Genomic DNA, 27,853 nt, shown 5'->3' with positions numbered 1-27,853 from the left:
ATCTGTGGAATCTCAGCTTTATGATAGACATTGCAGATCTGATGAAGTATAACATATTTATATTACGTGCTAAGTGCGTCAGCACTCTTTCGCTTAGTGCTAATTCAGAGGCTCGGCGTTAGAGTTGTGTTTTGTTTCAGTAAACATGGTTCACATCGTCAGTTAGCTGACTTTCTTCCTGTTAAGTGGGTATGACACATTCCTAGTAGGGGTTGACCGATTATCGGCCTGGTCTCTCTTATAAGTAAATAAAGATGTAAATGCAGATAATGCCAAACGGACACTAAAACACCTGGAGTTTGAAACAAACAATGACTAATTGTTACACCCCTAAGTGATCTTATTCATTACTCCATCAAAGAACTCTTTGGATATACTTACAAGAATATCAAAGACTTGGTTGACATCCTTCCCTCTGATCTCGATGCCGTTAATCTCCAGGATTTCATCTCCTTCTGACAGAAGTCCGCTTCGTTCAGCGGCTCCACCTCGAACAATCCGACTGATCACCACACTCTCCATCTCGTTCCGCACCGTCGCCCCCTGGAGGACACACAGAGCAGCGGGATGATGGACACACGTGGACATGACCCACTCCCTGTGGTATTTACAGCCTTTTGATTCTGACTGAGCACTTTAAGTGTAAACATGGTGGGATACAGGTTTTTCCTCATTGATACAGAGTGAGTGTGTGTTCTCCTCACCAGTGGGATGTCCTGAGCTTTCTCTATGCGCACAATCTTCACCGTCTCCCCCCCCAACTGGGTTAGGGTCTCTCCCTGGGTGGGTGGCGGCTCAAGTTGCATCTCCTGCTCTGCTATCCTGTCATGGGCCAGGAGCAAGGACTGCACACACACACACACACACACACACACACACAAGCATTCAACACACACACAAACATTAGTAGTCATAGTATAAGAGGATTTTTCCGAAAACAGTGTGTGTGCATGTTTCTTATGTTGTGTGGTTGTGTGTGTTAACCTGGGTGGGTTTGTCTGTGTGCATGTGTTTGATAGTTTGTGCACATGTGGTTATGTGTTCAGTTGTGTGTGCATGGTTTAGTGTGTGGTTATGTGTGTGTGTGTGTGTGTATATGTATGTGTGTGTATATGTATGTGTGCGTGTGTGTGTGTACCTGGTTGTGTATGTGGTTGTGTGAGATGGTGAACCAGGATTTGTGGGTGTGTACATATAGTTGTGTGTGAATGGTTATGTGTGTGTGGTTGTATTAGTAACGTTGTTTGTGCATATGGTTGTGATTCAGGTTGTGTACCTGGATGTGTGTGTCTGCCAGCAGGCTGTGTAGTTCCAGTCCCTCTTTGTTCTGACTCGTCTGGATGAGACTCCTGGTCTGGAAACACAAGATATCACAGCATCATCAAGGCAAAGTCACCATAGCAATAACACATTCAACATATTCAATATAGCAGCTGCAGACATGTCTGAGCTTAAAGGGATCATTTGTCTCATTTTATTGTCAAGCCCCAAACATATTTCAAGGGTTCATCTAAATCTGGGCCCAGTCTACAAGGATTCGAGTCTAACAGGAGGCATTTCTTTCAGTGGGTGAGGTTAGATTAAGTCTGAAAGTGTTTTCGTCTTTAAAGCCAAATGCAGGGAAGGTTGTGGAGAGGCCAACATGGAGCAGGTGTGTATCATGACAACTCAACCTGTGGCAGGAAGAACATACAGCACTGATCGTACTAACATCATGGGTGTTGGCATATCTTAATCTGGTTATCATGAACCTGGTACCATGTGTAAATCACCTATGATACCGGGTATCGAATTATACAAAGTAATATTCTCTAATATGCTTGGAAACCTTTCAAAAGTCCAAAAGCTTTGGAAGTGTCTTTCTGATGAAGTCATTGGTATCATACATGTCTATAGAGTGGTGCTGGGATAAGTACACATGTTACCATTTCCGTTACCTTTGTTTCAAAGTCAACTGTTTGTTTAACTACCCAAATAAGGTCTGTGGTTAACAAAGGCTAACAGGATTTTCACATTTTGTTTTCCGACATAACAATAGTAGATCCCACACAGGTGAATCTCTGAAGCTTCTATGTGTTATACAAACTGTGGCTGCTAACAAGTGGCTAAATAAGCACCATAAACGGTTCTTTTGCCACAGAGATTAATTTGGGCAATATTCCCACTGCTTTTTGTTGAGGGAGCCCTTAGCGATACAAAGTTCCTACAAAAAGACGTCATCACTGCACCACTCTATACTCACAGGCTGTTGCCTACACATATTATTACAAAATAAAAGAGTTGGCATATAGGAATGTGTGTGTGTGTGTGTGTGCGCGTGCACAATCACTTGTGATTGAGCACTAATTGATACTCAACAGAGCTGCTCTGTATCCAATCTCATTATAACACTCACTGACCTGGACTGTTATTTTGTGTGTGTGTGTTTGTGCGTGTTTCAGTGAGTGTGTGTGTGGATGCGACAAGAAGCATCTAGGAAATAAGATTTCAAACTGGAATTACCTCCATGGCCAGCTGCAGAGCCTGGTGTGTGTGTGGGTATGGAGGAGAGGGTCGATGCATGCTGGTTGCCACGGCATTATGGATCTTCAGCGCTGACTGGAAGTCAGACTACAGGAGGAGAAAGACAAGAGCAGCTTCTGTTATATTCTTCTCAACTGGAGCTCACATGTCATCTTCTCACATCACTATACCTGTATTCACATTGTTTAAAACTGAAATCAAAGTTTTCCATTTGCTGCTTTCAAACTGACAGTGTTCACTTGCGCTTGTTTTGGTCATTTCAGTTCATTTACAGTTCTTTTGAAAAAAAACAGGGTTGAGTTAGACAACCAACAATGTAAGGCTGGGGGATATATATCTCTGTTTCTTATCCTATATCTAATAGAACTGCTCGGGTCTTGATAGATTGAGTGGGGAAGTTCATGAGATCTTTCTAGAGGGTTATCAAGAATAACTTGTATCCAATGACCTTTCCCCTCTCTGTCTGTGTCTGTGTTTTCTCTTGTTCCGATTAACCCAGCCAAATCTTTTTTCTTGTTTTGTATCTATATCTACGCCGGGAACCGGAGTCCAGGCTGATCCTCTTGCTGTAGTCCTGTGTCTTGGATCCTCTATCCTGAGTTCTGGATTAAGTGGTGGACTTCGGGTCGTGGCTGAACCTGTCTGTGCGGTCCTGCCTTGAGTCTCGTCATGCTGCTTCCCTGATGGCTTCCACAGGATTGTAGCTGACATCCTCGTGGATTCATCTTCTCATTACAGACACATGCATTTCCTAACATTCGGTCTATATGCTGTAAAATGTATTATCTCTTCGATTTACACACGGCACCTATTGCACGTCTGTCCGTCCTGGGAGAGGGATCCCTCCTCTGCTGCTCTCCCTGAGGTTTCTCCCATTTTTCCCTTAAACTGTGGGTTTTCTCTGGAAGTCTTTCCTTGTACGATGTGAGGGTCTAAGGCAGTGGTTCTCAAACTTTTTCTGTCATTCCCCACTTTGAACAGGTGGGCCTTTTCAAGCCCCACCTGTTCCTCATCGCTTCAATAAAATGGTAGGCCAAGCTTAACATTGTCAAATGTATCGTTCTATAACAGGGGTCTCCAACCTTTTTTAGGATGAGGGCTACTTTCAAAAAGTCCTGAGCTACTTTTACTCCTCTTTTTAGTTTTTTTGCAGTGTATATATTTAGCACATTTTAACATTATTATATGCTACCTTTAACCTTTGAGTGCTGTTTGGGTCTGTGGGACCCATTTTCAGTGTTTACTAAAATAAAATGTATGCAATTTAATTATTTTAACCTGCTTTATTCAGAAAATCCATGTTTCCATTTGCCCAGATGTCTATATGGCGGCCATATTGGAATTTCCAAAATGGCCGCCATAAATGTAGGTTTTGTAATATCTCGGCTTATAAACTGGAACATTGATTTGAACTTCTAAACCCACATTTTCAGGGTCAAGGAATCCAATGATGGTAGTTACAGAGGTACTACATTTTACAACATTAACCCTTCGATGCATGAGTCGGTCGAAAATTACATGTGCAAAGTTTTTTTAAGTATACAAAAACAAATTTATTTGATTATTTTTCATCAAATACTCTATAATAGACCATTATCTTATATAGATAAATATAAAATATCTATAAATTCATTCAAATTCAAATATTCCAGGCTGGGCAGGATACAACTCACTGTTGTCTGAAAGCCTTCCCTTGACATAGGTTGGAGCCTTGCCACTATTGCCAGAGGTGGCACACGAGTGGTCAACTCTGTTGACTGTGATAATGCTAGCAAATCAGCTGAGGAAGTTGGCAGTTGGGGAAGATCACCCCACAGTCATTACCTTTGACATGGCCCTCTATGAGAAGGTGGTGCGGTTCCTAGATGGCAGACCTGACCTTAAAACAGATGGTTGTTCCCAGACTGGGTGAGCTGCATGTCATCATGGCTACCCCAGAGCTCTTGGTGGCTCCATGGAGAACTCGGGTATAGATGATGCCTAGATGGAAGCAGATGTGTATGGTACTGCCACAACAAGGCAAATCCTGAAATGCACACACTACAAGCGAGCTCTCCATGCCCACATCTACTCGTATGTAGCACTCTATGAAATGGCTCTGGAGGAGTTCTTCAAGGACAACCCACAACTGAAATATGTGTGCCTGAAGGCAACCAAGGGAGTAGAAGCTGCCTGCTCGGAGGGTAAAGACATCAAGGCTGAATCTGTGAAGCAAGTCAACAGGACCCTCCTGGAAGCCACTGCTGAAGTCATCACAGCATTCCAAGAATGGGAGGAACAAAAATCCCAGCATGCGATGTTCAAGGTCATGATGAGCTACCTACATCGGGTGGAAACAATCCTGTTCTTCGTAGCAGCAACTCGGAATGCTGACCTTGAACTCCATCTGCAGGCTGGAGAAGCACTGAGCAAGCTGTTCTTTGCCATGGATCGAATCAAGTACAAGAGACTCTGGCCAAGATACATCGCAGACATGCATGACTTGAGGATCAATCACCCTCAGACCTGGGAGGAACTACATGCAGGTAATATATCTGTCACCAAGAGTGTCATTCCCTTTGTGTCTGTTGGGGCAGACCACGCATGCGAACATCTGAACAAGCTGATGAAGATTCGCTCTGGGATTATTGGCATCTCTAACAATGCCAATGTCAGATAGAGATTTTTCAAGGTAACACCAGAACTTTCACATCTGTCGAAAGAGTTCAAGAGTCAATTTGACATGGAAGCTGACCGAACCACAGAGCACCATGAGCTTGGGCCAAGTGCAGTCAAGAGGGCACATGGTAGAATCGACAAGATCAAGGCAGCCATACTCAGTCATGGAAATCCCTTTACCACTGAAGGTGACAAGCTGTACAATGTAATCACACTTGCCTACATCCCAGATTAGTATGTACCAGAGATCTTGAATGCTGATGTCACTGGCCAGAAGTTGTATGAAGACTACGTGTCAGAGCGGATCAATGGAGATGTCAGCCTCTGGGCCCCTGTGAAAAAAGTGAACAATAAGATGTTTCTATCTGGGAACAAGAAGATTACAGTGAAACTCAGAGACAATACTGTGGATCTGAAGGAGACCAAGGACCTGTTTGCAAGGCTGATGGTACTTGCCAGGTCAAACCGAGACATCAACCAGAAAGAGGCCATAGGAAAGTATGAATTTACTCTAACACCCAGGGCACTGTTCGCTTCTAATGGAACAATCCTGCCATGCCAAGTCCAAGTTAATCAATCTCCTTGAGAAGCTGACAAGAGAAGATGTGCCCCATGAAGACCGTCAGCTCCCTCAAGCTGGAAGTACTACCCACATAAAATCCTCCGTCACCATGAGGTTAATTTTCACTGCTACGCCGATGACACACAGGTCTACATTTCCTCCACACCCACCACTGCCCTCCCCCCAACCACCCTCACCACCTGCCTTGAGGACATCAGGAGCTGGATGAGCAGGAACCTCCTGAAGCGTAACGGTAGCAAAACTGAGGCCCTGCTCATCGGCTCCAAATCCACCCTCACCAATTCACATATCACCCCAGCATCAAACATCATCATCGACGGCTTCCCCATACCATTCGCTGCCCAAGTGAAAAGCCTCGGTGTCATTCTGGACGGCTCCCTCTCATTCGCACCACACATAAAAAACATCACCCGCACCGCCTTCTTTCATCTTCGGAACATCTCCAGACTCCGCTCATCTCTGTCCCAACCCAGCACTGAAATCCTGGTCCATTCATTCGTCACATCCCGGATTGATTACTGCAATGCACTTCTGACTGGCCTTCCCATCAAGCTCCTCAATAGACTGCAAATAATCCAGAACTCTGCTGCCTGGATCATCACCCGCACCAACTCATCCGACCACATCACCCCCATTCTCACTCAGCTACACTGGCTTCCTGTACGCTACCGTATTGACCACAAAAACATTCTACTCATATACAAAGCTGTCCATAACCTTGCCCCCATCTACATCTCTGACCTCCTTCAGGAGTACACCCCCTCCCGCACCCTCCGTAGGACTTCTCACCGTCCCAAGCTATCGCCTCAAAACCATGGGTGCTCGAGCTTTCAGCTGCTCGGCTCCCAGACTCTGGAACCCCCTGCCACTACACATCCGACAGTCTGATTCCATAACAACATTCAAAACCCAACTCAAAACCCACCTGTTCAAACTGGCATTTTCTCTATAATCTGTACCCTGTGTCCTTTTGTGTCCTTTTGTAGTCCATTTCCTGTTGTTTGTCTTGTCTTACCCCGGCTGATACTTCACTAAATCCACTGTTTTAATTTGTAAGGTAAAATTGTAAATGTAAATTGTAAATCTGTAACCCTGTAAGGTGTCCTTGTGTGTTATGAAAGGCGCCCCCCAAAATAAATGTATTATTATTATTATTATTATAGATGCAATGGATACAGGATTCACAGACACCACATCTACTGATCAGCCAAGTCGAAAGATAGCACTGGTGAACGGCATGGTGCTTGTGCAGAGGCTGAGCAAAATAACAGCCACTGTAGTGACAGTCAAGGATCTGAGTGGCTGCTTCAATGACAGACTGATGTCACTAACAAGATATTATGATGAAATCATCCTTGTGTTCGACACATACATGACAGATTCTCTGAAGAGTGCAACCAGAAATAAACGCAGACAAGGAAAAGCTATCCAGTACCAAGTCAGAGATGACACCAACATCAAACACATCCCACTGAGCAGGTTCCTCTCTCATGACCAGACGAAGGCCGATCTCACTGATTATCTTGCAGCAAAAATTCTAGAATACAACAGGGGATCCTCCAAGCTGATCATCACGTCAGCTTCTGGGAACACTAGGAGCAACAAAGACCTGCTCTTTGAAGAAAATAACCACGAAGAAGCAGACACGCTGCTGATCCACCAGGCTGTGCTGGCATCACACCGAAACCCAGCTGATGCACAGTTGATGTTCTTCTCACCAGATACAGACATTCTAGTGCTGGTCACAGCAAACTATGATCTCTTGCTGAAGAACTCATCGATTTCGATGTCCTCTGGTGCAGGGTTTCCGTTAGCCGGTAATTACCGGTTTTTAGCTGGTAAAATGTATAAAAAACCGGTAAATTCAAAACCTGACGGTCAAAATGTCTGGTAATAATTAGGGAGGCTCCGATCGATCGGCCGCCGGTCATTATCGGCCGATATTCACTCTTAATAGTTTGATCGGTGCTCTCTATAAAGGCCGATCAGGAGAGCTGGATCTGATCGATATGGACATAAACGCGAGTGAAGTGTAACCGGAGCGAGAGAGAGATCAGATCAGCTGCTGAGTCTGACCGAGACACGCAGCTCTGCAGGATCACCTGAAGCCCCGCCCTCTGTTTAGCGCTGCAGGAGCTGCTTAAGAAACGGACTGCTGTCAGGAGAGAGAGGGAGGGAGAGGGGAAAAGAGAGGCTCCGTTTCTCCCGTGTTATTATTCAAAGTTGATGTAAACTTCTGAATAATGTACGTTATCTACTACAAGTAGTTTGTTTGAATGTAATAATTATGTTGTTTGTTGTTTGTGGAATCATTTATTGAAAAATTAATCTGAATTTGTTTCGATCTGTTACGATTATAAACTGAAGCAATATCAAAATGAGCCCCGTGAACTGAGTTTTAAACATCAGCATATCTGCTCATAGTCCGGTAATTACCTGCCAACGGAAACTCTGCTACACAACTATTATTATTGAAATATGACCGGTAAGTTTCAAATTTGTCCGGTAAAATAAAATCTGCCCGGACATTTGACCGTCGAGAAAAAATCCTAGCGGAAACCCTGCTCTGGTGTTGTGCACTATGGAGAGCTCTAGGTAAAGAAAGAGCAAAGGCATTGCCAGCTTTCCATGGATTCACTGGGGCCGACAACACAGGCAGGTTCTCCCGTATAGGCAAGGCAACCTGGCGGCAGATCTATTTAAAAGCAGACGAAGATATTATCAATGCTGTGCAGATGCTTTTGGATGAAGCAGAAGTGGCGGAAGGAATGCTGTCCACTTTGGCTTCCTTTGTATGTGCAGCCTACTCACCCAAGGGTATCAACATAAAGACAATCCCTGAACTACGATGGCATCTTTTCTGCAAACACAGGGCAGAGAGTGACAAGCTCCCTCCAACACTTGGAGCTCTGAAGCAGCATATCTTGAGGGTCCATGTCCAAACCAGGGTATGGGCACAGGCAGCCATTGCTCTGCAGGACCCTGCACAATGGGTACTTCAGAGACTCGGGTGGCATGAAACCAACAACCACAGAGGTCCTCCCAGCCCCAAAGGCCATCATTGAGATGGTCCAATGCAGATGTAAATGTAACTCTTCTTCTGGAAGATGTTCGTGCAGAGCTAATGACTTAGCCTGTACTGATATGTGTCAGTGCAGTAGCCAGTGCCAGAATGACGATGATTCCCATGCCGTGATGGATGAAAGTGTTGATGATGATAGTGATGATGATGCATAGATGTGTATATATTTAGATGTCTAATGAAGAAGGTTGCTTCTTTTCTGTGGTCGCAAAATGTGCATGTCATGATGATACTGAAGTTCACAATTTTAAACTCAGTTTAATCAGTTAATATCAATTATCTGTTAAGTCCTCAATAAAAGTTACGTTAACATGCAATTTAGTGAGTTCTACCTAATTATTGTTGGCACCATTGGATTCCTTGATCCTGAAAATGTGGATTTAGCAGTTCAAATCAATGTTCTAGCTTATTTAGAAGTCAAGATATTACAAAACCTACATTTTACGGTGGCCATTTTGGAAATTCCAATATGGCCGCCATATAAACACCTGGGCAAATGGAAACATGGATTTTCTGAAACCTTATACAATATCCTTTCCAAAAATGTATAGTATTGCAAATCCCCACAAAAATATATAGTGAACCTGACTATTTGTTTAAATGTTTTAATTATGTTGTTTTTGTTTGTAGAAGTGCATCATTCCTTGATTTGTTGTAAAAATGAATCTGAACTTTTTGATCTGATATGATGATAAACTGAAGCAATTTCTAAATGAACCCAATTAAGTGAGTTTTAAATCGTCCTACTTAGTTTATAAGGAAATTATGAAGAGGAACAAATTCAATGATTTGAAAATGATATCTATGTAGGCGCTGACGCTGTTGGCGATTCTAGTGTTAACAGAAATTTAAATTAAATATGTGTAATGGCAAATGCCATATATGATTTTCTTGCCTTTTTGAACTGACTTTTTGATTGAGTCCTCGCTATATTGTCTGCAGTTCTAGGGTTAATATGAATCTAATATGATTGTCATCAGTCTAAATTAGATTTCAAATGATTAACTGTTTATGTAATGAAGATCATAGTGTGGGTTTTCATAGCCACGGTCTTTTAACTGATCTAAATGCGAAAACTGGGCTTATTCATCAGAATTGTGTATGACTTGACTTGCTTGACTCTCACCACAGTGACTTGGGACTTGCTTGATACTTGTAGGTCAAGACTTGAGACTTGCTCATGACTTGCACATGTAGGATTTACTCCCACCTCTGCCCAGTTGTCATGGAGGCTCAGACAACACTGCTTTGTCTTTGTAAATCTCTTTTAGCCAGAAAGTCTTGAAAGATACCTACATTTCATATCGACTCTGAAGCTCTCTCCATCTAATGCTCCTATTACCTTGTTTAGTAGTGCAAGAACATGCTCGATGTCGCTCTGACTCTGCTGGTCGGACAAGCATCCTCGAATCTGCTTCAGGGACAGCAGCAGCTCCTCCAACTCTGCAATAAGAACACATGCACTGTTTCATAACTTGATGCACTGGCCCAACATTGGCAGTGGCCACCACCTTCATAGAAGGGGGAAGAATATCATTGCTTTTGTGTTGACAAAAAAAAAAATGCTGCACAGTCTCTGGTCATCTTTTTTGTCCATGGCTTTATCAAAGCACAAACTTGTTCTGTATATTTATTATTTAACGGTTTAATTAAATGAATGGCAACTTTATAAGGTTTTTAAAGTTATTTTTAGGAATTTGGGCTCATTCAAAGTTTCCCTAGCACAAAAGGAGAATAACGGCCCGTGCACACTACAGCGTCGACAGCTTCAATCTGCCCATTCACTTTCAATGGGGTGACGTCACGTTGCCTCGCTTTTTCGCCGAACTGAATTGTGGGTAGCATAGCGGTCCGTCTCCGCCGGAGACGCCGGAGTAGCCAGCGCCAGCCAATCAAATCCCGTTTCGGAAAATCTGACAGCTCAAGCCGTAGCCAATCAAACCGCGTCTAAGCTGGGAGAGATATCCCGCCGTTCATTTCTATATTTCAAAAAAAGTTGGAGGAGAAACTAATTATCGCCGGAGCAAATCACCCGGTTTTGTATGACCAGACCCTCTTCACCTACCGGGATACAAACCGGAGGAGCCAGGCATGGAGGGAGGTGGCAGAGACAGTGGGGGACATTGGTAGGGTTTCGCCTGTTTGGGGAGTTTATATATATATTGCTCCCATAAAATCCCCGGGGGTTTTTGCTTTGTATGTCGGGGGCGGGAGATTCATGTGATTGGTTGTTGGTCGCGTTGCTTGAATAAAATCCCCAAGCTTCAGACACGCCCAGCTCCAAGCTTTTTTTGAAGCTGTAGTGTGGACGCTCCGTAACCAACGACAAAATAATATAAAAAGATCTGCATTGGTGTCAGCATCGGCCACATTTTTTAAAATTGCTATTTTAAACATCGGTATTGGCCTTGGCTGAGACATTTGACAGCGGTATATCTCTTTTGATAACATTTCATTTCCACAAATCAACCCACAGAAAAGAGAAGACCATAAAGGGGCTTGAAATGAGAGATGTACTTTCCTGTCAGGTGACGGCTTGCTTTTCCTGGCTTCAGATTGAGGTATGTAAGAGCTGCATCTAATTCCTTAAGTAAAGGCGCTACTGTGTGCGTGTCAACATTGCCACCCCTCACAACGTTTAATTAAGTCACCCTCAAGAGCCTCTCATGTCCTTCTCTCCCTCCCTGAGGAATTCCCTCCCTAGCAGCAGTCATGCCTTCCTTACATTCCTCTCCCTCCCTGCCAGCTTCCTGCAGACATTTGATTTCTACCGTACACTGTAACTTTTTATTCTTGTCTTTTCATTTATTTCTCTTTCATCCATTATGTGTGTGTGTGGATTTTACCAAGCAGTGCGTGTGTGTGCTGGATGTTGAGAGCTGGCTGCTGCGGTGTGTTTGAGTCCTGCAGGAATGTGGGGTTGTCGATGCCGATGTGGGGATGCTGGGAGAGCTTCCTGAGTCTGATGGAGGAGTTCAGGTCAAGCTGCCGACCCTCCTCCTCTCTGCGGCGACGCAGATCCTCCTGGCACACACAGAAGAATAAATGCACCGTCAATAGAAATACAATTAAACAACAAAGCATAACAGTCTCATATTGAGTAAATAAACAATAAGCATTTCGTTCAATTTCTTCACTATAATACGTTATTGGTTACAGTGCAGTAAAAAAATTCTCCCAGCTTTGTTGACGTTTAATCCTAAATGGTGCTTACTCTTTGCCATGTCTATGGTACTATGGAATAATAGTCTCTTTGCTCTTAAGATCATATGTTTTCAAATCAGATCAAATGTTGTTTATATTGCCTAATATCACTAAACGCATATATCTCAGCAGGCTTTACAGTTTGTACAGATCAAAAAGTATGGATGACAGTGTAAAAAATGTAATCAAATTACAACAGACAATCCATCGGCAAAATCGTCGACATTTAATTAAATAAAGGACCCGGAAGTCGATGTTTTTAGGTACCAGTATACGTTTTTTGGTTTTATGCAATCAGAAAATACCCCACTTGAGAATGTCTGAAACTTCTATGTGTCTAAAAAAGGTGGTTGCCAACAAGTGGCAAAGAGAAGCATTTGACACAAATCACACCTAACATTAGCTACCTTTAGCTTAGCCGTGGTGACTGTAGTTCCTTTATAGCCTAAAGTTACCTTGCAATTGCATTTATGTTCAACAATTAAAAGTGGTGATATACGTAGAGATTTTCCTGCGGAACAAAACGTGGAAGTATCAGAAATGTGTGTTTACTTAAGGCAGGGTTGCCAACTTTGGGTACCTGGCTGGAGTGAGATTTTGATATCATGGGTTTAATTACACATATGCGCACTATATGACTGCCATCGTGTCAGCAGCGGGACCTTAGCATATATATATATATATATATATATATATAGGATATATATACAATATTATACAAATACACAATATTGGACACAGACTATAAAGGGCACACAGTTTCATTCACTAATGAAAGTCAAACACATGTTTGTTTCCACTGTTTTATTGTCTGCCTGTCGCGATAAGCAATTAATTGACTTATCGTACGATAAATAAAAATGAACTCCATAAATTGCCATTTACTAGCAGTTTGAAAGGATGTACTTCAATTATTATTATACATTATCATTATGTCAGTGGTCTAAAATGGTCATACAACGGTGCCGACAATATTATCGTTTATTGCAATAATTTCCGGGAAAATGTATCCAACAAAATTAATTATCGTGAGATGCCTATACATGAAACACACACACACAAACACATTTACAGACTTACTCCAAACTGCCAAATATATTAATTAACACACTCTCACTCTCATAGACTCTATTTTGGCCTAGTAGAACAATAAGCAGCAAACTTTTACTTTTTATCATTTCTTCTGGATCTTAGATCTGCGCATGCGCAATACGGGTCAGCAGTGGCGGCCCCAGAGTATTTGTGTTGGGTAATCTATGGTAGGGCTAACCCATACAGTGGTGGGGCTCAAGTCAGTATTTGCAATGTAATTACATACACGCTCCCCTTGACAGTGAAACGCCACGCGTGAGGTTTAGATTATTTCCTCAATCCAAATGGAACTGTATGAAATAAAAAGGCACATTTGTCTTGTAGTAAATAAAAAGGGCGACCTGGAGCCAATCCTGCAATTTCCCCACAGGTGAAAGAGTTGACATGCTGAAAGCCCAACCCCTGCAGGGAGGTCTGGGTGGATTCTCCCCCAGGAGATTTTTGGAAATACTAACATAAAATACACATTCTGGTTCTCTCTTGAGAAGAAAAATGAATACATCTATTACTACACGACATATTTAAAAAAAAATGAATGCCATTTTAGTTTTGTGTTACTTTGTTCTGAAAGCTGAACCTGCTGCTCCTCACAGAGAGAAGAGGGAAGAAGCTGTGAATTACTTTACATTGTGGATAAGGGTGGAAAGCCCCCATTGTTCTGTGTGTCAACATGAAAGACAGCCCACACATCAATCATCAAACCGTGGGGTCTTATTTCATTACGTGTTGATTTCTATCAACACGTAATGTTGTATCGATGTATATAGATATGTACTACAGCTAAAGTATTCTCCGTCGGGACTTCCTGCAACAACACAACGCCGTTATCTTGATTCTGATTGGTCAGAAGACATTATCAAATATGTTCTATTGAGAAGACGATCACTACGTGACAAAAGTTTTCAAAACCGTTTCTAGTCTTCGGTATTCTTGTTTTGGCGTGAGAAGTTTGGGCAGCGTGAGCGCGTGAGATTGAGAGTGAAAGCGTGTGTCACACGCCAGATGCGTGAGAGTTGGCAACCCTGACTTAAGGCCTTATTCAATATTCCTAAATCCAATGTAAAAATCTCAATGCTTTTTGTTGAGGGAGAGGTTAGCGATGCTAACTTTGGGGTTAGCCTACACAAATCACTGTATCACTCTATAAGAAAGTAACAAGTGTGTGTGTGTGTGTGTGTGTGTGTGTGTGTGTGTGTGTGTGTGTGTGTGTGTGTGTGTGTGTGTGTGTGTACCTGGTGCTGTCGTATCCTCTCCAGCTGTGCAGATCTTCTGACCGGTAGTGTTCGACTCCCCAGCTCTCCTGGACAGTCCACAGCCATCTCCCTATGCTGTCCTCCCCTCAGCTCTTCATCTCCTCCCCCTCCTCCCTCTCCAGCGACATGGCCGTTCAGATGGGAGGTTGTCATTGTTGGTGTGTGGATTACAGGGTTGTTTGGGTAAGGTTTTCTAAATATCAGTGAAATCTAGGAGGGCAGCTCAGCAAACAGGGCGGCCATGATTCCTTCAGCTGTGGAGAAAGCAGAAGAAACATGTCATTATTTATCAATTTAATAAAAAACCTTTGCTTTTACACAGAATATGACCTTCAATTTAAGTAGGAGGTTAAAACATATTAACACACTTATGTGCATGTGTAAATGATGCACATGAATCTAAGAAGTTAAAATAAGATAGAGAATAAATACAATAAAACTGAACAGTAAAAGTAAAGACAGAAATAAGACACTTAATAAATAAGGGACACAACACGACAGAGAACCAGTGGAAGTATTTCTGATGTGGAAACTAGTGTGTGACATTCAACATCCCAACATTCCTCCAACATTGATAAGATCACATCAGAAGAGGAAGTGTCCTGAAGGCCATTTAGCGGTGCTCCACTATCAGACCCAGGTCTGGTGAATCATGACCATTAGGGATCCATTTACCTGTGACTATCGAGTCTGACATGACAAACACAGGATGTATGAGTGTTTAGTACTCCAAAATGAAAGTTTCTTAAAAAATAAATGACTCTAAAGAGGACATGTAATGCTCATTTTCACATGTATGTTATTTTTGTGTCCCTCTCCTGTGACATGTTCACATGCTTAATGTTCAAAAAGCTCTTGATGTTTCTCATACTGTCTGTGCTGCAGCACCTCTGCTACCCAGTTTCTTGTTAGCATTTCGCTGCTAGCCACTGCTAGCTTCTCAATTTAGCTGCCGCCTAGCCCCTGCTTAGCAGCTCGTAGCTAGCCTCTGCTCCTCTGTGCTGCTGACATGGCTCTCTGGAAATACTCCGCTCTGCAAATGTGGAATCTCGTCTGCCACAACACTCCTAACTGCCTCACTACAATACAATCACTTGGACTCCTTTGCCGTCTCCGCTATGTGCATAGGGCTGCACGTCGCAAGTTTGTGAACTCTGACCATGACATCCCCACCACACCATGGATGTATAATAAGAACTAGATTCAGCGTGGGAGGCGGGGCCTCATTCATGATGATAAAATGGCCCAACTTTTGAGAGAGTGAAACGTCACAGATTACCCGGCATGCCTGAGAAGTACCCGTATGTGCGCTCATAGCGCATGCGCAACTTTAACCAACATGCTCGTTCACATCAAGCACGTCAATTTGCGTACACGTAACAGCACCGTGCGTTCATGACAGCATGGTAATGGCTTGTTATTATGCAGCTAGCGGCTAGCTAGTAATTATGCTAATGTACACATCAATCGTTATGTACTTCTATTATGCTGTAACAGGATCTAGTGATATCCAACAGAGCTTCATTTAGCATGAAAGAATTATTGCACTGTATATAATATATATATATATATATATATATATATATATATATATATATATACACACACATGGTGCAATAAGAAGCTACAGGAACGTTAATCTACATCGGTAATATTAACTTTATTTAATACAACATTTACGGTACAAGATTTACATACAGCCCAGCCCATGTAGTATAATATTTTACAAATTATGAATTACAGCAAACATGTGCAATATATCCATTATTACAGATCCGTGGGCTGGCAGTAAGGCGATATGGGTCCGTTGTTATTGTGCATCCATGGGTAAAGAGAAACTCATGTAGTGCTGAACACGTAACATGAACGTGCCGGGCGGCGCGGTCCCGTGGGTTAGATGCGCGTTCATAATGCCGAGGGAAATAACTCTCAGAATAACGTTATTAGCACATTTTTACAACTTGAGGAACGAATGTTTTTAATAAGGGCTATACAAGTGTTCATACTGGGTTGTTTATTTAGTTTAAAAAAAATTATCCAACGAGTTACAGACCATTCTTTCCCCATGTAAGTCAATGGGAAAAAGTGTTTCCGGGCCTGGCAACCAAACGGATGTGCAGTACCGCCGTTTGGCCAGCACGAATATTTCCATCTGAGTCCGGCGCACTTCCTGGGGGCTTGCACCACACAGACAGACAGGCGGTCCGTCACACTTCGCCGGCGTCATCAGAGCACACCCTACGTTCATAGCTGTAATCTGAGACCTCTCAGCTGTATTAACGTCATCAGCCCATTCACCCCCTCTGCTTCAACAACTACAAACAACAATGCGACATTCATGCTGCAGAATGTTCGATCACTGAACAAAAAAGCACTTCTGATCAATGACATCATCACTGATCATAAACTTCATTTCCTCTGCTTAACCGAAACATGGCAAACTGGACAGGATTTCCTATTACTCAACCAAGCCACACCTCCTGGCTATGTCTACCTCCAAAAACCCCACTCCACTGGTCGGGCGGTGGGCTGGCTGTAATATACAGGGCAGACATCTCGATCAAAGAGCTTCCTGAACCCAACACCACCTCACTTGAATGTCTTGCCTTCACTCTATCTGGATCTGCACAGCTCCAGGCTGTTCTTATATATCGTCGGAACTATCTGAGCTACTCACCTCAATCTGCTCCATGTCCCCATCTACGCTCCTTCTTGGAGACTTTAACATTCATGTGGACTCACCCTGTTGCACATTTGCCTCTGACTTCCTGGCACTTCTGGACTGCTTCAATTTTGAACAGCATGTCCATGATCCCACCCATGCCAAAGGCCACACCCTGGATTTGGTATGTACCACTGGCACAACTGCATCCCACCTGCAGTGCCTCAATCTGGCTGTCTCCGACCATCATGCCATCCTGTTCACTGTGCCTATCGCCCTCCCCAGACAGCTTGTACTGCGGACAATTGCAATTGCGGACAATTGTCCTGCGGACAGGAGCTTAAAATCGGTGAGCGCACCAGCCATAACCAGCCTCATAGCTAGCCACCTGGCCTCCGATCCGCCTGACACCTCGGTTGATGGACTGGTAGCCCAGAATAACACTGCTCTCTCCCTGAGTCTCGACTCACTTGCCCCCCTCATTACTCGCACTGTCTCCTTCACCCACTCAGCCCTCTGGTTCATCACCAGTCTCCGTGCCATGAAAGCCTCTGGCCGCCAACTGGAGCGGCTCCACAGAAAATCTGGCCTCACAGTCCATCTGGAGGCGTATAGAGAGCATGTCAAATCTTATAAGGACGCTCTCTCAAAAGCTAAGGCACACTACTACTCCTCACTCATCGGTAACCATCAACACCACCCCCGTATGCTCTTCTCCACCATAAACTGCCTACTCTGCCCAATTGACCCCCCCAACCCAGCAGACGCCCCCGAGCTTTGCACCAGGTTCCTTGACTTCTTTGAGGACAAAGTCAACTCCATCCACCAGGAACTCCAGGCCTCTGCCCCATCCCATCCACATGCCACACCACCTCCAGTCACTGTTCGCTCAACTCAACACCTGCCTCAATGTTGTCTCTCCTCCTTTGCACCAGTGGATGCCACACAGGTTACCAAACTTGTCTCAAAAGCTAAGGCTACAACCTGCTTCCCTGGTTCCCGCTGTCCTCAAGATAGCAGCTGTCACCCCCATCGTCAAAAAACCTGGTCTCGACCCCGAGGACCCCAGCAACTTCCGGCCGATCTCCAACCTTCCTTTTCTTAGCAAGATCATGGAAAGAGCAGTTGCTGCCCAACTCCACCATCATATGTCCGACCATGAGCTCTACGAACCCTTCCAATCAGGCTTCAGATCCAACCACAGCACAGAGACGGCCCTTATTAAAATAACCAATGACCTTCTCATAGCCGCCGATTCAGGCCTCGTCAGCAACCTTATCCTCCTGGACATCTCCGCCGCATTCGACACAGTCTCCCACACTATCCTACTCAACCGCCTATCCCTCTACCTTGGCCTCTCTGGTACAGCCCTCTCCTGGCTCCATTCCTACCTCTCCAACAGGCAACAGTTTGTGACCATCGGAAAATCCAGCTCTCCCCCAGTCCCTGTCAACCAAGGTGTGCCGCAAGGTTCGGTGCTCGGCCCCTTTCTATTTAACATCTACATGCTCCCCCTCGGTGAAATCATCCGCCGACATGGTCTCAACTTCCACCCCTATGCCGACGACACCCAACTCTACATCAGTACCAATCCATCATCCCAGCTACCCCCACTGTCACTTGTCAACTGCCTCCGCGACATCCAAGCCTGGATGTCAAAAAATCTACTTAAACTCAACAATAACAAAACAGAGCTCATGGTTGTGGCCCCAAAAACACTGCTCCGGAAGGTTGGAGATCTGCTCCTCACCATCGATGGCGGCTCCATCCACCGTTCCCCTGAGGTTCGCAGCCTGGGCGTCCAGTGTGAGTACTTGTCCATGGACAAGTGAGTTTGGCAATGTACTTGTCCGAATACATTTTTCACTTCTCCAGAATGGACAAAAATTGGGGCCACTGGAATGTTCTTCTTCGTCATCGTATTTAACATTTTCCCACGGTTTTTACGACACCACTAACGTAAGTGAGCGGTAAGATTTCACTGCATCACACATAGGGTTGGGTATCGTTTGGATTTTAACGATTCCGGTTCTGCTTTTCGATTCCGGTTATTTTCGGTTCTCGATTCCGGTTCTTTGAGAGGGTAAAAATAAGTCAAACTGGGAGACAAATATATTTATGAAAACATTAAGTCAAATCTGTATTCCTATTTACAAATCACTTCATACTGTTGAATTTCTTACGGTTATTGAATACAATTATATAAAAATGATCTCTGCATTAGTTAGTTCTAAGTGGTGCAGTTTGAGAATGTACAATTGACCCAGTGTCCTCTGATGTTGCACTGCAACCTGCCTGTGAGACAGAGTCCAGCCACACATGTCCAACACATAGGACATAACCTAATAATAATACATTATATTTATAGCCTATAGGCCTAGCGCTTTTCTACAACTCAAAGACGCTTGCACGCTTACGTACACATGTCCTGCAATACACATGCTGCAGCTGCCCAGCTGTAAAAGTAAATAAATAGTATTTTCATTTCAATAATGTACTTTCTATACCCTGCTTCATAAACACTACTGACATCCCTGTGCTCCTCCGAGTCTGGGGGTCCGGGGATGTGAGGACAGCGCGAGGACACAGACAGGGAGGCTGCTTCACTTCATAAAGGAAATGGTGGTCAATATTAACAACACAGGAGCTAAAACGCTTAATAACCTTCATTACGTGTTCGAGGAAGAACATAAGAAAGTTTGACAAAGATGAGGCTGTTAAACGGGCAGCGGATCCGCTGTGTGTATAGAGAGAGAGAGAGAGAGAGACGCTGAGCTGCACCGTGCAGCGATCAGCTGATACGGAGCATAGAGAGAGCTGCGGTCCGCGGGGCTCGGCCTCGACTCCTGTCCTCACAAATCTTATTAATCCCGATAGCGGACAATGGTTATTTGTTCCTACTCGGAACCGAGTTTTGCTTCCCAACCCGGCCACTGTGCTACACCCATGTGCTACACTTCCCGCCCCGCCCCGCTCCGCCCCATCAGTACAGAAAGCGGCGAGATGCATTTCCTTAGGAATCGACAAGCAGAACCGAAACTAACATTTCTAAACGAACAATGGCGGACACGGACAATTTGCAAATGAGTTCTGCCTTTTGTAAACTGAATGTATCAATAATCTGTCAATAAATCAGGGCGAAAAACGTCACTTGTCCACCGGACAAGTCAATTGAAAGATCTACTTGTCCGATATTGTAAATAACACGTCCCGGACGGTGGGACCTGTACTTTTTCGCACACTGGCGTCACTCTGGACTCTAGCCTCACATTCAACTCCCACATCAGGTCAACTGTCAAAACTGCATTTTTTCACCTACGAAACATCTCCAGACTCCGGCCATACCTTCATCTCCTCTCGTCTGGACTACTGCAATGGAGTTCTGTTCGGGGTCACCAGCAAAGCCCTGGACAGGCTCCAGTACGTCCAGAACTCTGCAGCCAGGCTCCTCACCCGCACTAAGCCCTGGCAACACATCACCCCTACCCTCATCCACCTTCACTGGCTCCCGGTCAAGTCACGCATCCAGTACAAACTCCTCCTGCTAACTTACAAATCTCTCCACTCTCTAGCCCCTCCATACATCTCTGACCTCCTTCAGCCCTATACCCCCTCCCGTCACCTGCGGTCCTCTGACAAAGGGCTGCTCTCCATCCAGCGCTCCAAGCTGAAAACATTTGGCAACAGAGCCTTCAGTGTCGCAGCCCTCTGGAATTCTCTCCCCTCTGCAATCAGGAGTGCAGACTCTCTGGACACCTTCAAAAAACACCATCTGTTCACTCAGGGCTTTGGCCTCAACTAATATACAGTACCCAGCAACCTGTTCCTGTTTTGTTTTCTTCAGCCTATGTATCTGTATGATTATTATTACTTTTTTTTTTGTGTGTGTTACTTCCCATTCGTGAAAGGCGCTATATAAATTGAAATTATTATTATTATTTTCACCCTCCGTCTGAAACCAGAGCCCAGTTTGCTCTGATTGGTTAGCTGGCCGGCTCTGTTGTGATTGGTCAACCGCTTAGAGATGTCCCAACAGTTAGCCTATCACGTATAATGTGTTGGAGCACTAGCCAATAGAAGCGAGTGTTACATAGAGATGTCATTATGTTATGGAAGTAAACAAAGGAGAGAAAACATGAGGAAAAGGTGGCCAAAACAGCTGAAAGAACGGATTTCTCCCAGCAGACATTTGGACTTTTATTAGAAGAAAAACACAGGTGGTACAAATGACATAATGAACAAGTGTCCTCGTAAACTAGAACGGTGAGCCAGCCATGAAATTCAGCCAAAAATAGTAAATACAGGAAATGATAGCCTCTAAAAGAGTAGTTTTAAAAAAAAGCTTTTTGATAATATTAATTACGTTTGACCTAATACATATCAATTAATGTTAACATTTGAAAAAACACATTACAGTCAACAGTTAAACAACATTACACAGCTTATATGATTTATCAGGATGTGTTGGTTTAGTTGGATCAGATTTGAATGACAAAGAAACATGCTAACTGTGCCAACAGTGACAGTTGGACAACTTTATAAACCCAGAGCGGCAAGAAGCGCTCCGGTCCCAGCTGAGCGCTTCGCCTTTAGTTTTTGTATTTGCAGCGTTTTTGTTTATACAGCACTTTTAGTAAATGCTGCACATGTTTAATCAAGTTGGTGAACGTTTTTAAATGCCGTGCATGTGTTGTCAAGTTTGTGAAGATGTTTCTTCCTTTGCATGTGTTTTGGCACATTTGTGTTTTAATATTTGCATTTTTCCTGGAGCTGCAGCTCATTCCTCCTTTTGTGTTGGGCCGATTTTTGCACCCGTCGGTAGGGTTGGGTATCGTTTGAATTTCCACGATTCTGATTCCGATTCCGATTCTACTTTTCGATTCCGGTTCTTAACGGTTCTCAATTCCGATTCTTTGAGGGGCAGGGTAAAAAAATGATACATGCTTCTTCCACCAAAAAAATTACATTTATTCGAGAAACTTTTACACAGGTTAGTTTACAGTAATATTCACATTAATCAGTCTGTTTATATTCACTGGTATGTAACTGTAACCTGAGAACCACTGAAGCTACAACAGTCCAACTTTTAAAGGAACCCCCCCCATTTAAAAACAGTTCTTTTTGAGAAAAACCAGCATATCTGCCTCTCAGGCATACCGGGAAGAAAGGTTTGAACATTTTAAAGTAAAATGCTTCAATCTGGTGCACTTTAAGCAGAATTACTAGAGACTAGATCTAGGGGGTACAACTCTAAACACCCATATGAAAAAGATCGGTTTACATTTTAATAATTAAATAAGTATGTGAGCATAACCAGTAACCTACCATAGCCAATAACAAATACATGTAACGTATTTTATTTTTGTTGTTCATTCATATCTTATTTTTCTATTTTATTTATGCATATTTTTTTATCTCTCCAGTTTAAAACGATATGTCTGGTTTACTGTCCTATAGTGTACATTGGAATGATTTCAAACCTGTTTTATCCCAATAATTATAAAGGAGTGCCTTGGAAATATGTGTTTACGTAAATTGTGATCAAAACGTTTGAGACCCACTGAGATAATTTAGACTAAAGTGAACTATCTAAACACTCAGAGTCCTTACCTCACTGAGCTGTAGTTATCAGCCTCTCAGTCTGACTGGAGAGGACTCTCCCTCCACATCATTGTAGAAACATCTTCTTCTTCCGTTAGAGCAGCTAGCACCAGATGCTAATAACAACAGCGCTGGTACCGGTGCACCCTCCCTTTCTCCCTCGCTCGCTTCCACGCTTACTCGCACTTTGGCTGTGAGCTGCGGGTGCCAGATAGGGATGCTCCGATCGATCGGTCACTCTAAACATGCCCCGCCCACTCGATCGGATCGGCGATCGGTATCGGCCGATACTGATTCCAGCGATCGGCCCCGAAATTGGCGATCGGAGCATCCCTAGTGCCAGATAAGCCAACATCCCCCATTTTCATCACTGACAGCGCCCATCGTACAGGGCAAATGAAAAGTGTAACCGGGATGAAAAGGGTGTTACATTTACTTAATTATGAATGTTGTTACATCAAGGCCAAACATTAGGATGAGCGCCAACAGTCAAACACATTTTTTTCTCCCAGAGCTGTCAGCGCAGCGCCTCCACAGATCTGGCGCCCTAGGCGAACATCTCTAACGCCAGTGCGACGGGCCGGCCCTGGTCTCAGGTTACGCTGTAGGAAGTGTAGGTACAACGCTACATTTCCCGCCCGCCGCAGTCATACAGTAGGCTACGGAGAGCAGCGAGAAACATTTCCTCAGGCATCGGAAAGCGGAACTGAAATTCACATTTCTAAATGATGCCGTTGGAATCGAAATGTTGGAACCGGTTCCAAACCGGAACCGGTTCTCGGTACCCAACCCTACCCGTCGGCCACCGTATAGAAGTGCAAATAAACAAAAAGTGGGGGGAAAAAGTATTATCCTTTAATGACTACGAAACTGGTGCAGACTGACTGACCAAACCTGTTGACCTGCTGGTTTACAACCTGAGCTAATGCTATCTGAGCAACTAGTTTACTGGCTGTCAATTCACAATGAATGTTTTTACCAATTAGGATTCATTGGTACACTAACTAGTTCAACAGACTAGTTAAAAACCACTAAATAATTAATGACTCAGGTGCTTTCGCTCCATCTTAGTCTTCTAGCTCTTTCTGTTATGTAGTTCAGAGACAATTAAGTCATCACAACCCCCCACTCTGCACACATAACCATGACAACGGCTTTGTCATCAGCCTGGTGGTCCCCCTGACACACACACACACCCACCCCCCCCACCACACACACACACCCCCACCCACCCACCCACCCACACACACACCCACACCCACACACACACACACACACACACACACACACACACACACACACACACACACACACACACACACACACACACACACACACACACACACACACACACACACACACACACACACACACACACACACACACACACACACACACAAGAAAGATAAAAATAAACAGGGCAGACAGATGGATGCCTTATCTTCTGTTCCCACAATAACAACAGCACATTGATATGCTATCTCTCACAAGCAGGAGGACACACACACAAACACACACACACACAGAGCATAGGTCCCACTGCTGAGGTCCCATGATGCAGCAGTGAGGCATGCCAGGCAGCCCTGTGAACCAAATTCCACTGATGGGGGAAGGGAGTGTGTGTATAATATATGCCTGTGTGAGTGATCAAAACACTACTATAGAAATCTATCTTAGTTTAATTGACTTTATTATATATTGGGACCAATCAACATTAATTCAAATCCAGTCAAAGGGAGCAGAGCATCACTACTTGTATGGTCCCAGGTATAAGTAAACAAATGTTAGACTAATAAAAAATTGAATTGCTGATGCTCGATCAGGTTTTTTGTAACATCAAACACATTCTTGTATACCTCCTAAAACCCATAGAATGGAGAATGTTTGCTGCACGATTTGGAAAAAAATTGTTTTACATTATTATTGCATTGCAATATCAGTTTCAGAGTCACTATATTACTTGGATCTCGTGTTAATTTCGTCAGCTATTTTTTTATTTAGTTTTAGTCTTAGTCCTTTGTTAAATTTCCTTTTTAGTCATATTTAGTCACCTTCATCCTGTTTTTATTTAGTCAAGTTTTAGTCGACTAAAAGTCTGAGCATTTTAGTCATATTTAAGTCAAAGAAAACTAATTATTTTAGTCTACTTTTTGTCAATGAAAAGTAAACTGTTGAGTCTTTTTTAGTCATCAGATTATATAGAACATTTCAGTCAAACGAGTCTAGCCAAAACCAATAATTTGTCATTTTAGCATATATAAATAAATAAGATTATATCTTGTCCTTATTTGATGAAAAACACAGGTTGAATGATTAAGAATGCAGCTTTGCAGAGAGTATCTGGCAGAGGTGGGGACTCGAGTCACATGACTTGACTGGAGTCAGACTTGAGTCGCATATTTTTTGACTTGAGACTTGCTTGACTAACATTGATAAAAGACTTGACTTGACTTTGACTTGGTATTCATGACTTGAGACTTGACTTAAGCTTGAGATAGATGACTTGAAAGGACTTGACTGTTTACAATTAAATATTGGCGTTTTGTAGTGAGATATTACGTTTAGTTTTTTCTAAAAACGTGATTATAGCGCCATGCGCGCAAACCTGGCAACCCACTAGAAGGCAGGAGTCTCAGTTAACATGGCAGCGGCTAGATTTACTCCAAAAATAGTGAAGTATGGATTCAAGGATTATGTTGTCGATGACGGTAATAAGAAGAGAACAGTGGTATGCAGGGTCTGCAGCATAAAGATCAGTGACACGACCAACTTCATTCGTCATTACAAAAAAAAACACAGAGAAAGGTGCGTGCATGTGTTGTGTTAGATAGAATGCTAACGTTAAGTTTAAGCTACGTTAGACTTGGTTTCAAATCGATTAAGCATTGCAAAGAGAAGACAACGGTAAAGGAACACTAGAACCTCCAAGGGATTAATTTTTACTAACAGGCAGTCAGGAGAGGGAGAGAGAGGAAAAGAGATGCCTCGTTTATTTCCCCTGTGTTATTATATACGTTTGAATAATGTAGTTCATCTACTTTTAGTAGTTTGTTTAAATGTTTTAATTATGTTGTTTTTGTTTGTAGAAGTGCATCATTCCTTGATTTATTGTAAAATGAATCTGAACTTTTTGATCTGTTATGATCATCCACACTCTGCAGCTTTGGGGACAGAGCCTTCTCAGTGGCAGCTCCTAGGCTCTGGAATTCCCTCCCCTAAGATCTTCGTGACTCTGAGTCCCTCACAGTCTTTCAGTCCCGCCTCAAAACACATCTTTTCAACTCTGTCTACCCATAAGCCCCCCCCCTCTCAATCAACTTCCTCTTGACTGCCTTTTTATTTATTTTACTATACTTACTTGTTTGCCTGTCCTTGTTTGTCTACTCTCCCTCATACTGTAAAGCGTCTTTGAGTTGTAAAAAGCGCTATATAAATAAAATGCATTATTATTATTATTATGATGATAAACTGAAGCAATTTCTAAATGAACCCAATTAAGTGAGTTTTAAATATCGTCCTACTTAGTTTATAAGGAAATTATGAAGAGGAACAAATTAAAGGATTTGAAAATGATATCTATGTAGGTGCTGACGCTGTTGGCGGTTCTAGTGTTAACAGAAATTTAAATTAAATATGTGTAATGGCAAATGCCATATATGATTTGCTTACCTGGAATTCTGCCTTTTTGAACAGACTTTTTGATTGAGTCCTAGCTATATTGTCTGTGTTAATATGTGTTAATATGAATCTAATATGATTGTCATCGGTCTAAATTAGATTTCAAATGATTAACTGTGTATGTAATGAAGATCATAGTGTGGGTTAAATCCATTTTCATAACCACTGTCTTTTAACTGATTTAAATGCGGAAACTGGGCTTATTAATCAGAATTTCGTATGACTTGACTTGACTTGCTTGACCTGAGCAATGACTTGACTTGTTTGACTCATCACAGTGACTTGGGACTTGCTTGATACTTGTACTGTAGGTCAAGACTTGCTCATGTAGGACTTACTCCCACCTCTGGTATCTGGTCAGGTTTGTGGTGGTTTTACCAGCTGTGTTATGGCCACATGGCTTCCCTTCTGATTAAACAATGCATTCGCTTTTTTTTCCCGCCTCATTGTAGCGAAAATGGGCCCAAATATCACGTTGTTTCTTTCTCCCAAGCAGTGGTGGCTTTAGACTTTTTCGTTGTCAGTCATTTTGACGGACAGGATCGTAACATTTCCGTTATAATCCATTATTACCCGTCGAGTACACAATTTATCAATCACTCACGCTGACGGGGGGGTATTTGGTTAATGCGAGTGCGACCACTGCTCCCAAGCCCTGTTGTTGCCATTTTATTTTATGTTGAATAAGGTTAGTTAGACCATGAGTTAGACCCGAGTCTTCCTGACAGTTCAGTGTGCCGCTGCCCGGTGTAATTCAAATGTACCGCCGCGCGCACCACAGACACACAGCTGCTGCCCTGCCGCAGCACCGGAAATGGAACTGCTGGGAGAAAAACTGACTGATCAGAAATGTAATGTTATCTTTGATAATATTTCGTCTCCTCATTTTTCGTCAACGAAAGTAAAGAGAGATTTTGGCATATTTAGTAAACTACATTTTCGTCTCGTCAACGATATTGCATTATGATTTCGTTGCAGTTATTGTTTACTACCGTCGGTGCCGTCTCGTCATCGTCTCGTTTTCCTCATGGAAAAAAAGGTCGTTGACGAACATATTTCGTCATTGTTTTAGTCAACGAAATTAACACTACTTGGATCGATAATTTTTATTCTCATTATCACTGAACAATATATTAAGATGATAATTTAGCCTTTCACAAATATTGCACTTCCCGCAATTTGAATATTACATGTCATTTGTTAGACGCTGGGAGGGGGGCGAGATTAACCTGAGCTAACCGTTTATGTTGAAAACGGCAAATAAAGGTTGTAACAAGCAGCAGCGCTGAGCAAAGTGACTAGAACAGAGTTTCTCAAACTTTTTCATACCAAGGACCACTTAACCAATAAAAAAACACTCGCGGACCACCTAACTCCACAAATATAAAAAAACACATCGTTTTTCTAGAACAGATTACAAATCGCCTGAAAATGGTACAAACAAGTGGTAACATGTGTGATGAAGGTGTTGCGCTGGGCTATTTCATGCAATCGAAACTTAACCTTGCTCCATTGCG

At 43.1% G+C, this 27,853-nt stretch overlaps 1 protein-coding gene across 3 annotated transcripts in view; it reads right to left on the bottom strand.

Moving 5' to 3' along the window:
* pals1a (protein associated with LIN7 1, MAGUK p55 family member a) overlaps positions 1-27,853 on the bottom strand; it is an 82,172-nt gene that overhangs the window by 20,199 nt on the left and 34,120 nt on the right. Inside the window, exons 1-8 of one of the 3 annotated variants that reach the window (XM_034111825.2) lie at positions 20,373-20,699; positions 14,375-14,649; positions 11,693-11,870; positions 10,189-10,289; positions 2,503-2,610; positions 1,277-1,354; positions 705-845; positions 382-543 (exon numbers count right to left, since the gene is read on the bottom strand). In XM_034111825.2, coding sequence (XP_033967716.1) covers positions 382-543; positions 705-845; positions 1,277-1,354; positions 2,503-2,610; positions 10,189-10,289; positions 11,693-11,870; positions 14,375-14,548 — 942 coding nt within the window. In that variant the 5' untranslated portion in view covers positions 14,549-14,649; positions 20,373-20,699. Of the gene's footprint in view, positions 1-381; positions 544-704; positions 846-1,276; positions 1,355-2,502; positions 2,611-10,188; positions 10,290-11,692; positions 11,871-14,374; positions 14,650-20,372; positions 20,700-27,853 lie in introns of those variants that run through there. The other 2 variants (XM_034111824.2, XM_034111823.2) reach the window with 2 other exon arrangements.

Source organism: Pseudochaenichthys georgianus, chromosome 22 (assembly GCF_902827115.2).
Source record: "Pseudochaenichthys georgianus chromosome 22, fPseGeo1.2, whole genome shotgun sequence".
Classification (NCBI taxonomy): domain Eukaryota; kingdom Metazoa; phylum Chordata; class Actinopteri; order Perciformes; family Channichthyidae; genus Pseudochaenichthys; species Pseudochaenichthys georgianus.
The sequence above is the reverse complement of the archived record's forward strand: the minus strand, read 5'-3'. Positions and strand labels throughout refer to the sequence as shown.